We start from the raw sequence: 12954 nt of genomic DNA, 5'->3' as shown, positions 1-12954 counted from the left end.
TTATAGTATTTTGCTGAAGCATTTCTTTCATCACCTGTTTTAATACACTGTGTGTGTCCACTAACTTTTTCACATAGTGTTCCTTCAGTGATTCCTGCATAAAATCTTTTATCTTCATATGTCACAGCATAAGTCAAAAAACAAGTTCTACAATCTGTTTTCTTCTTAAATAATACTTAACCTGCGTTTCTGAATGCATAAATAACAGTTTACTTAATGCAATTACAAGTACTGTAGCTTTTATATGCATATGTACCACCTTCATTATTCATTCCATTACTAGTATGTTTTAAATAATGACTGGTACTAAACTATTCCCTTAGATTTGTGCCCCCGATATATGCAAATTGTGGGCATTCACCAACAGTTTCATTTATTGTGCTGTTACTACACAATTTTGTCTGTTCACATTTGTGCACATTATTGGGCTGCTCATATTGCTATATGTACTTAGCATACATAGACTTCACTTTCGATTATGTTTCTTAACAGCATTGTTTTCTGTTGGACATTAACAGCATTGTTTCCTGTTGGAACACCTTCCCTGTTTTTAACATCAATCTTCTAATATAAAAGTCACATATCTCATCAAAATCTGAAAAGGTCGCCTGTCTGCTGTTACCAGATCTGCCTAGAATATTCTATGAGCCTCTTCAGTTTTAATATGGTTCATCTGCAAATCAATCTACACAATCATGTCTTCCTTTATGTATGCAACACATTCTAAAGCATCTTTTTTTCTTATGGAATTCAAGTTATTTACATAACTTTCTTGGGTGGCATAAGCCAGGGAACCTTGTTGGCTAGGCTTACGTAGGCCCTTGGACCGATAGCCTAGTACCAACCTATGAACTTATATTTTCTTACAAATATATCTCATTGATCAACTTGTTTGTCTTGAAGTGTTTTCAGATTCACCTCTAAATTCACACATTGTTCTGTCATTATGATTTTCCCTCCTGCTTTAGGGCCGTGATGGTGTCTTAATGATCAATCCCCTATCTCATCAATGACAGCATCTCTGCTGAATGATTTGTCAATATAGTTATCCAGGTTAGCATTGACCTTTTGAATTGTAGCTTGGGTTTACTCAAACGTACCATGTTTGGTGTCACTGGATTTAATTATGCACTGGCTTTCATCAAGGACAGCTGCTTCCTATTCCCTTTTACCATGTGGTGGTCTAATGTTCCAAGTATTTTGCCACCTTTCGTTCCAATCAATTCCTTTTTCTTAAGTTTCTTGCCTGCTTTTCTCATGGGCATCAAACAAGTTATCACACTAAATTGTGCTGCCAATTTCATATATACTTAATTTTTATTGGTTTATTTTAGCTTGTTTGGGAATTGACTAGCAAGTCCTCATAGTACCATCACAAGATCAAAGAGTGTCCCTCATTTCTCATTTCCTTACAAACTTCTTTCCTTTTATTTCTGTTATAATTTTTCAAATGCACTTTACTACCACTATATTACTGTTTAGCAGCTTACAGTGTTGGATATTAATTCCAGGTTGTTTTGTAGCTCAGCACATAGGTCGTTGGTAGTGAAATGTAATTTTTATATTTCTTAGGATCTTTAATTCCAATTTATATTATGCATCTCTTCTACTTATCTTTTGTATTGCTCTCCTCCCAGGCTGTGGCTGAAACTATGTCTTTTGGGGTCAGCTCACTATCCTGGTTACTGACTATATAAGTACATAAATATACAATTCTCTTTCTTGCTCTGGCTCTGACTCTTAGAGTGACACAGACAGTCACTAATATCTATGAAGTTTACAAGGCAAAGAGTTGGAATGGAAGTAGGTTGTCATGTCTTTCATATTTACTGCTTCAAAAAAAAGTTTTGTTTGAGAAAGTTAGTGTTCAGTGTTATTAATTTTATGCTAAAATAACCCTAAGAAGCTAAGTTTCATAAAACCAGCCTTTGTATCGGTTATTGTTTTGCATTTATCATTTAAACAATTGATGCAACAGTTACACTAGTTGCTACAAAAATAAATAAATACAAATAAAAATAGTAGCACTTTAATATTAAGATAGTTACCAAAAGCATAGACAATGCAGATAAGTAACAGCATTATTTATTTTACTGTTGATGTAGTTAAACACTATAACTTAAGCATACAACATAATGACAACTTAAGGGAAAAATACACAAGCAAAGAAACAGTTCGATGGCAAATATGCAAAAAAAACTAATAATCAATACTATGAAATTAAGTTATAAACGTGAAACCTCAGGTACTTAAAAAAATCAACTGCAGTCTAAAAAATGAAAATATATATTTAAGGAGTGGCAGAGGACTTTGTATACACCTAAGTTTCGGGACTCCCCACCCCCTACCTATTACTTACTAGCTCTGGGATTTCTTTACCTTGGAGTAAAGGGAATTGCCTAAGCAATCACGGTGTTGATCTTAGTGCACAAATAGTAAAGAATTCTATGACCACCCATCAAACGGAAAAATCATCAAATGGCGTATGTCATTGAACATGCTGTTCATCGAGCCATTCAAGTGAAATCGCATTGTAGGAGGGATAAGGAAATGTGCCCGTTATGCACTGTAGTGTGATCTCGGAGTTGGTATATATAATTAGCGGGGAGTGTGGGGGAGCAGCTTTCCACATGAGGAGGTCCTGGTGAATGGCATTTATGATGTAATATTGTTCGGCAATTTTTCCATTCAATGGCTAAACATAGACCCCATGCAGTTTAGTAATCACACATTTTTTTCCTGTACACGGCCAGACCAATTACCTCTCTACCTTCATTCAGTTGGCAATTTTTTTTTTTTTTTTTTTTACAGGATGAAAGACAGGCATATCTGGGTTAAGCAATAGCCCTATAGCCCATTTAATTCAAACACCAAATAGGAAATTGATTAGGCTTAAAATGGTCCATAAGGGCAGCTAGTCATGATTCTATCAATCTATTTGTTCCTGCCCAGGTAGCCCAATCAGTCCATTTGACCTCCATGGCAAAATTTGTGTGTTAGAGAGTAGACCAGCTTCCTGGTCATGGAAAGAAATCTACTCCTCCTTTAGTGGAGCACTCCCCCTGTGGTAGCTCTCTGAACTCTGCTCCCTGCTACTTCCCACAGGTAGCATGACTCTTCATGCTCACTCAGTTATATGCATATGCACAGTGGCTTCTGCCCATCCTCTGTGGCCAGCTCCATCAGTTGACTAAGCCACTAATCAAACTCTGAACACCTGATCTATACTCAAGAGCTTTATCCCTATATATCAGTGAAGATGGTTAATTTGGTGATCACATGTTTTCATGTTGATCATTAGCTCACTGCATTTCTTCCTAGTGTCCCAAAGTGAACAAGTATGAGAGTTTTTAACAGGAACTATAAATGTATACTATAGGTATTTACTCTCTTTATATTTGGCACATATGCCAATCATATACTGTTGCATTTCGGATAACTTAACTGATCTGTATGGAATAGATATTCTCAAAATTATAGAAAATCAATGTTTCAACTAAAATTTTACTAAAGTCATTTCTATCTTTATTTTAGGAGACTACACTGTTCATGTTGCAGCCTTTAACACCTGGGATAAGATGGAGGTGAACATTACAATTAATGTCCGCAGTTACTTGTCAGCCTTAAGATTTGACCTGACTCCATCTTTGCCTTTGGTTAATGCAAGTGCTGATTTTATCGCTCATTCTCAGCCTTCATCCAAGGGAATCACTTATACGTGGTATTTTGGTGATGGTTCACCAGCTGAGAAGATAACACTTCCTACAATTCAACACAAGTTTGTAGCTAGGGGATCCTATAATGTAACCTTGCTGGCCAACAACAGCATAAGTGTCCTTACCTTCTCTCAGACTGTGGTAATTGGAGAAGATGTCACTGGTGTCGAAATAACTTCAAGTGGTCCCAATGAACTTGGCTCAGAAACAGTGGTTTTTGGAACAGTAAAAACTGGTTCCAATATTAGATGGAACTTTGATATGGGTGATGGGATCACTTACACGGACTTAAGAAATGGTTCTGTAACACACAAATATGAGCACAAAGGCAACTATACTGTAGTAGTGACAGCTAAAAGTTCCATAAAGTGCATCCAACAATCCATCTCAATAGAAGTGTTTCAATTAAAAATCCTACGTGTTATACCAACTAATTGTTGCATAAGAGGTATGCTGACACAGTTTATGGTTGAAACTAATAGACATGTGGAAGATGTCAAATTTATGTGGAACTTTGGAGACGAGAGTAAACCAGTATTGGAAAAGGGAAAGTCTACCAGCACCAAGGCTTACTCCAGTCCTGGTAACTACCCTCTCAGTGTAACACTATACAGTCAATTTACTAGAGATTCATTTGAAGCAAATATCTGTGTTGAAGAGAAAATTCTCTCAGTAATGCTGATACCATCAAAGACTGCCTTTGAAACTGGTGAAAAGCTAGATTCCTTGCTATTGTTGAACCAAGACCTGATATACTCCATCATTATACATATCACTGGGATTTTGGAATCAGAGAACCACCTTTAATTAGTACCCAAGAAATTACATTTACATATGTGCAGAAGGGGGTCTATCTGGTAAGTGTGTCTGTCCAAAACCGAGTAAGTGAAGAAAACAGTTCATCTTTAATCACAATTGAGAGACCAATTAAGACTCTCTCTCTCTTTCATGATGGTAACAATACAGAATTTCTAGTAGTTAACAGAACATATGGATTCAGAGCAGAAGTAAATTCTGCGACTAATGTCATTTTCAAATGGGACTTTGGAGATGGAAGTTCACCAAAAGATGGAGAGAGCCCTGTTCACAGGTTTAATAGTAGTGGAGGATTTACTATTAGAGTGCTTGGTGAAAACTTGGTAAGCAGTAAAGAGAATGATATGCATGTAGTTGTCTTGTTTCCTATCACTGGATTAAATTTAAGTTCTGACTGCACAGTTTGCCAGGTTATGGAGGAGGTCACATTTAGAGCAACTGTTGCTACAGGAAGTGATGTTCATTATTTATGGTCAGCATCTGAACTGCAGAATTTCCATGAAGAGAAATCTGCTTTTGGCTATGTTTTCAATACTCCAGGTGTCTTCATTGTCTCTGTTATAGCCAGAAATCCTGTCAGCCAGGAGAAACTTGATCATAGCGTCATCATCCTGGAGAAGATAGATGCCCTGAAGATTGTTAGTGCTGATTTGATTAAAACAAAATATATTGCCATCAAGCAAGCCTTCACATTAAATGCTTTTATTGCTCAAGGCTCAAATGTAAGCTTTCAGTGGACTATACTGCAAGGCTCAAGTGTTGTGTTTACAGAAGAGGGTCATTCTGTTACTTTTCTACCAGAATCTGCAGGTGAATTAGTAATAACTGTGACAGCAAAGAATGCATTAGGTAAAATCTCTGACAGCATCACAATTGTGGTTGTCGAACCTGTTAATGGAGTAAAAATTTACGCAAGTGCAAACTGTGTAGCTGTTGGGATCCCCATCAACTTCACCATTGCAGTGTCATCTGGGTCACATCTTAGATACATCTGGTACTTAGGGGCAGGTCAAGTTCCTTTAGAGACTAACTCTTCAACATTGTCTTATGTTTTTTATGCCGCTGGATTTAAGGTAATCAGTGTAACAGTTACAAATGCTCTTGGATCATTTAATGGCTCAACTGAAATGAAAATACAAGAACTGATATCAGAAGTGAGTTTTTATGTATTCAATACTACACAGCCATTATCTATTCCATCAAACACATCAGTGCAATTTCATGGTCAGGTAGAAAAAGGAACTGACATTTTGTGGAAGTGGACACTACTGAGCAAATTCACAGACTATTTTTGCAACCAGGTGATGTCATATTCATTCAAAGATCCTGGACTTTATGAACTCAGTCTGAATGCTTCTAATGATGTAAGCTGGAAATCAGTCACTAAGGTAATTACTGTTCAGAACAGGATAGAGGGCTTCACAGTCACCCTGAACAAAAATGCTACATGTCTTGGTGATCCAGTTACTTTCCATTTTGATGTCAGACAGGGGACTGATCCAGCATTCTTTCTCAATTTCACTTCTTTGCATGTAGCCCACAAACTCTTGAATGACACTTACTGTGCTTTTATTCCGACTGTTGGTTTGCATCATGTGTTGGTAACTGCAGCAAATAATGTAAGCAGTCAGCTATTTTCCACCAATGTCTTAGTGACAGAGAAAGTTGAAGGACTTCATCTTTCAAATTGTTGCCCTTCTGCCATGGAAGTTAAAAAAGAGTTGTTGTTACTTGCTGAAATAAAAGCAGGGCTAAATGTTACCTACAGCTGGCTTTTTCATCTGTCTGGCTATCCAGATGTGAAAGCCAAAGGCAAGACAACCTCTTATACACCATTTGGTAGTGGGCACCTCTTGATTAGAATAGAAGCAAGCAATGGTTTATGTTCCAGCTGGTTACAGGAAGCCATTTTAGTGCAGGAAATAGTTACTGCTGCAAAGCTCACAACTAATGACACCCGTGTTTTTACAAACCAAGTGGTTGTGTTCCAAGTCACAGTGAAAACTGGCAGTAATATTTACTATGTCTGGAAATTTGGAGACTCAGATGATGCATATGATAATCATAACAGCACTGTCATTCACCAGTACAGAAATCCCGGTGATTATCAGATTGAAGTGAAAGCATACAATAACATTAGTTTTGCTGTTGCTATGCTCACAATATCTGTAGCAAGCCTTAAGTGCACTCTACCACATGTCTCTCTCTCAGCCCCTACTGGCACAATTCTAAGATCACAGGTGAACTACTTTGAAGCCATTGTAGATCTGAAGCGGTGCACTGCCTATCGGGCAGTGTACCTATGGGAAGTGTTTCAGTCTGACTGCATGAATATGCTACACGTGAACCAGATTCATTTAGGGAATGTGGATACAGCAGGGCCATTACTGATTCTTCCAAGGCTTACCCTGGGTGTTGGCTCTCACTGTCTTCGATTTACCATCAGACTTCAGGACACCCCACTGTCTCAGACAGCAGTTGTAGGCATCACTGTGCACCAGAGCAAACTTGTTGCTGTCATCACAGGAGGATTTAATCGGATCTGCTCTATCTTTGAGGACCTTGTGCTCGATGGAACAAAATCATATGATCCAGATGTTGGGAAAGAAGAGGATTCAAGCCTGGAGTACTACTGGCAGATGGAAAAACAGGTCAGAAGCTTTTTAAAATACAACTAATTAAACAATTTATGGATGTTGCATTCTTTTAGAAATGGACTATTTTGCCACTGTGTAGCTGTTGCATTCATAAGTTCATAAGTATATACTGGAATAATGACCACCAGGGCCTTTATAAGCCTAGCCACACAACGCAACCCAAATTTGTCCCTATGTATTATGAACATTTATTAGAGGGTATGTCAGTTAGGAGGTTTCTAAAGGTTATGTGGGGAAGATTGTTTGGGCATATTTACTGTCTGCCTTTGTCTATTGGAGACATAGGGACCAGACCTAGGGTGAAAATCCGATTTCCTATAAATTGGTCAAGGTTATACTTAATAGGGTTAGAGATGAATTCTGCTTCACATGACTGGGGAGCCTATTCCAGAGCATAGGGATCCTCTAAGACAAATGTCTTTCTCATCAACATGTCCTATTTATGCCACAAGAAAAATTTAATTATTGGATCTAGGGGTTCTGATGCTATTCATTCTGCAGATGTGCAAAAGGTCTATCAGAGCTGGGTCTGAATATGCCTTGTATGCCAGGTATAGATCACCTCTCAGTAAGGCAATTTGTATAGAACAATGTGTTTATTCCCTGAATTCTCCTGATAAGGAACCTTTGTGGGTGTTCCAGCTGTTGCATGTGTCTGGTCAGCTACATGCTGAAGGGGGCATTATACTTAATGATGGGTCTGATAAGGCCCGAATGAAGTGGTACTATGACTTCCGTGGAACTGGATGCCATGCCCTTACTTATAAGTTGAGTGACATGGAATGCTTTTCTCACTGCCTTTGTCACATGTTGGTCAAAGGCCAGATAACTGTCTCCATATGTTTTGAGATCCCTGACTACCAGGTCAGCTTTTAGGAGTGTCGTATTGATGAAGTTTTTAGCCTAGGTGGCCATTTTTGCCAAAAGGCACTATAATGCATTTTTTAGCATTGAACTTTAATCCATGACATTGTCACCAGTTATTTGTCAATGCTATACTCTCTTGTAAGATGTTGCTGTCATGGGGGAATCTATGATAGCTCTCAATTTGCAGTCATCTGATAACTTTGTCAGTCAAAGGCCCTTGACATTAGCTTTTATTTTCATGAGGTAGATGTCAAATAAGAGCAGTCCCAGCATAGGACCCTGTGGTACCTCAGTGGTGACCGGTCTCTTAATAGTGGGGGTCTCACCAATCCAGACTTCCCAGGTGGCAATCCATTGAGTTATGTAGAGGTTTATGCCCATTTTGGTGAGTTTGTCAAATATACCCAAGTGGGGTATTATATCAAATGCCTTAGCCAGGTCCAGGTAGGTGATATACACTGGCTTCTCCCTCATCCATTGCCTCGATGACCTTCTCACAGAAGTCCACCAGGTTAAGTAGGCATGACCTTCCCTTGACAAAGCCAAACTGAGTTGGGTCCAGGGCCTGAAGGCTGCCTATGTTTTTTTTATCACTTCCATGATAATTTGTTCCATTTCTTTGCATATTAGACTTGTTAGACTAATTGGTCTTCAGTTTCCGGGGTCAGGTGATAGCTCACCCTTGTGAAGAGTGATGATTGTTACTGTTCTCAATTTGTAAAGCATAAAATGGTTTGGAGACTACACTTAAATAATTCCAGAAGCCTGATAGTCATGTTTCATGCTATTTACAAGGCATCCTGGGATATTGTCTGGGCCCATCGGTGCAGTGTTCTTGGCCTTAGAAGCAACATTAAGGACTTATTGCCTAGTAATAGGAGTAGGAGTTATATTTTTGGTATTTCCTGAGGGGAGGTTGAGGGGAGAGTGAAGTAAAGTTAGAGATGAATTTGTCTGCCAGTAGGTTTGTTATATCTTCTGGCTCAGTATAGGTGGGTCCATTAACAATGAACTCTGAACACAACTGTCTATTGCCTTTGGGCTTGCGGACACAGATAAAGAATGATTTGTGGATGTCTTTGGCCTGAGAGGCCAAATTTAACTCAGATTTGGCTTTGAAAGACTTTATTTGTCCAGGGTGACAAGCTGAGTTCTCAATTTGCAACATTTTATTATGAAGTTCACCACAGACCCAGTTGTAAAGATGATACTGTAATACAGGTCACTCAACCCCACGGGTCTGACCTCTTGGGAAGGATCTGTAACAGAGCACAGGGAATGCTATGTACTCACTGCAGTATAGCTCCTGAGCCCTTGCAGTGTATTTGGATACTGTTATCTTAAAAAGGTTTGATCCTTTTTAAGGGGTAGAGACACAGTTGGAGAAAGTGTGTTACTAGAAAGCATTCTGGAAGCAAGTTAAAGTACAAAAACTTCAGACAGATATTAGCAGAAAGAAACTCTTATCCTCCATTTAAATCAGGAGATTACTGTAAAAACGGGGTGCTTTTTGAATGCTAGGTGACAGGTGATAACTGTTCTTTTTCATTAAGTGAAGGACCCACACTGCCGCTTTGGAACGAGCTGCTCTTCACTCTAAATTTTCAGAGTGTATTTCAGGTGCGGGGGTCAGGAGAGGCTGATAATTGAGTCAGCTGATGGAAAAGAATCTTTTGGGAGCATTTTCTGACTACAAGGTACATTGCTGAAACACAGAAGCTTGTTTTAAAGGACTATGCAAGAATTGAATCAAGTGCTAAAACCACCTGGATAATATTCTTTTTTTCCCAGTTTGTGGGCTGGAGACCGTGAATTTTAAGGTATTATATCAAGCAAAAGTGTGTTCAGTGTTATTTTACTGTTACGCTGAAAAGAAGCTGTTTGACTTTCTCCTACCTGTTGAGCTGAAGTGAAGCAGATGATTTTCTTGTTTGTTATCCTGAAATGAAACTTGATAAAGAAGAGGTGTAGCCTGCAAAGCTTAATCTCTGACTATGTCACCACAAAGCTTAAAAAGATAAGCATTTAGATGTGTTTTGTCAGGAGCTTCCTTTCTGACATTAAAGAATGAACAGTTTTGTTGACTATTGTAAAGAGAATTTCATCAGATTAAAACTCCCTCGTCATAAACTCCATTAAATAACAGTAAAATACTGCCATCTAGTGTCAAAAATGAAAGACATTCTGTTATCAAAGCAATTAAACATTAACAGTTCTAGTCAAATGTAATAAATATAATAAATAACAGTGCAATAAATAGAAAATCAATCATTTAAATAAACTTAAAAATTATAATGCCCATACAAAATAACATTCTGTAATATTGCTTAATGTGACCTATCTACTCCACATTAAAAGTAAAAATACTACTAAATCTGCATCCTTTTCAAAAGGATCAGACTGTTGATTGAGAGTCAATCTTTAATACCAGGGAATTTCTGGAATCTAGTAACACTTGGCAGTATAATTCCCCCTTTTCCACATATGCTGACCATTACTCTCCCATCAAACTGTGTCATCTTTTCTAACCCAAAAAAGTATTTTTTTTTTAATCATGACATTTCCTGGAGTGCTAAAGCATTGTTAATTTGCATCTATTTCACTTTGTCAAAAACCCTATTTATCAAATACCTTTTTTTGAACCTTATTAATTGAAGACTCGCGCCATCAAATGTGCATTTAAACAAACATTTTCCCAGGGGAAAAAACACTTGGCCAACCAAGCAAGCATCACAAAAACAACAAAATTTAAAACCCACCCAGGTGGGGGGGGGGCTGCATCCCCCACACCCCAATAACAAAATATACCAACTTTGAGATCACACTGCAGAGGGGGAGAGAGCAAATTCCCAATGATGCCCCACTGTTTATTTTCCCTGAGAACATTTTCACTGAAATGCATGTTCAATGTAGTGAGGCTTCAACGAATAGGGTTTGACAAAAAGGTATTCAATGATTAGGGTTTTTGACAAACTGAAGTAGATCCCCTTCTTCCTAATAGCATAAACATTCTGATATATCTGTGTTTTTAGAGCTTTTTTCAAATTTTCCAACATAAAAAGCCAAGCATAAAATACACAGTGCAAGATAAACCACCCCTTTGTGTTACAATAATTTTCCCATTAGGATAAATGGGTTTAGGAAAATATCAAATTCACACCTTCACCTAAAAATCTATACTGGGCATAAGCTCTACAGTTAAGCATACCTTTTGAAGATATGTGGTCAAAGGTCTATACCATGGTAGGCTATATTGATCTCTTTCTTATTCACACTGACAAAAAACACTGGTGTTAAGATATTATAACATTTTCTGTGAATACATAAAACTGCCCATCGGTACCACCCCACCTCTTTTGTCTGGTTTCATTATTCTTATGGCTTGGTCTTTACTCAAGTCATTTAACAATTTCCATTTATTTATAGTTAAATTGTGCCTAGTATAACCTGCCTTCAAAGTCCTCAATTCTCTCTCACATGCTGCTTCAAATGCATACAGACAATGTGATAGATAGTGGAGGTTTAATAAACTAGATCTTTGTAATGTGCCACCTCCACCAAACAAATAATGCTTGACTTTAAAAAAGAATGCCATATTTAACTTATGTATCAATAATTTTAAATCTAGTATATTTTCAACTAGATTAAACCTATTTCCTGGCATAACAGTAAATCCTGTACTAAATAATTCACCATAAACTGGTGTAATGCCTAGTTGACTGTAATTATAAATCTTAAAGCCTTTAAACTCAAAAACAGTTCCTTGATCCATGGGTGGTGAGAAAAAATATATCTCCTCTGTTGACCCCAGCTGGTCGATCATCTCCTCAGGTCAATAATTCTTAATCCAATCACTGTTCCTGTTGAACTGCAGTCCTGTATCCTGCAGCTGATGAATAGTGTTGTTCTTGTTCTGTAGTCTGGAATACCATTGTGGGATGGTGATTTCTTCTAAAAAAAGTTTCCATTATGTTCCATGGTTACCATATTAGTTATCCTAATTTTATATATATATATATATATATATATATATATATATATATATATATATATATATATATATATATATATATATCTTGGTTTCAGGGGAAACCTGCTTAGACTTATTTCCAGGAAAAGGATGTGGGTATGCTCAGTTGGTTTGATACTGTTTGCAATCTCTAGTTAGTTTCTTCTCATTTCTTCTTATATCACTCTAAATTCTATGTTGACCATAAAAAGAGTTTGATTAAATTTGTCTTCCATAGTAAGAAACAGCAAATCCTAAAATAATTTCATCCTGTAGTTGTTTTATGTCTTTCTGTAGTTCTTTCATGGTATGATTGTTACCACTGTGCAACATATCCATAAACTCAAACTCTATATCATCAAAAAAGTTTAACAGTTCATTATGCAGTACTGACCCTTCCTTTAAACCATTACGATATTTAACAAATTGCAATATAAATTGTCCAGTTGCAGTTTTCTGTATTGTAAATGAAGTTTCTGCAATCTGGTAATCTTTTGCCTTAAAGTGTCATTGTTTTCTGATTGTCTAAATGGAATTCTGATGGTTAACTGAGACAGTTATGTAAACCAGCTATCGGTGTGGCATTATGTACTGACCCACCAGTGATAGTCATCCTCAATGCAGTATTTACCATAGATCTAGCTACCTGGGTAACAAAAATATCTCCAGTGGTAATCCCCTTCTCGGTGGTACAATCAGGCAACTTGCAACTATCAACACAATTACTCTTAGGAATGTTAATAAAATGACTAGACAGAGAATGGTACTGTTCATTTGTAATGCAGACCACTCTACCGGAATCCTGTATCCTCTTGCCGGGTGCAACATTTATTACAGATGTCCATACTGCCTTGAAGAAGTCCATCTGACTTCCCTGAAAGCTGAGAAA

General features: G+C 37.5%; 1 protein-coding gene across 1 annotated transcript in view; it reads left to right on the top strand.

Annotated features, from left to right (window-relative positions):
• The window catches only part of LOC122814129 (polycystin-1-like), a 1441736-nt gene that overhangs the window by 391142 nt on the left and 1037640 nt on the right, over positions 1–12954 (top strand). Inside the window, 2 exon segments of the mRNA XM_044086744.1 lie at positions 3535–4524; positions 4527–7183. Of these exon segments, the coding sequence (XP_043942679.1) occupies positions 3535–4524; positions 4527–7183 (3647 nt within the window).

This window comes from Protopterus annectens, chromosome 10.part0 (assembly GCF_019279795.1).
Source record: "Protopterus annectens isolate FY-2018-M chromosome 10.part0, PAN1.0, whole genome shotgun sequence".
Taxonomy (NCBI): Eukaryota; Metazoa; Chordata; order Ceratodontiformes; family Protopteridae; genus Protopterus; species Protopterus annectens.
This window is presented reverse-complemented; position numbering and strand designations above follow the sequence as displayed.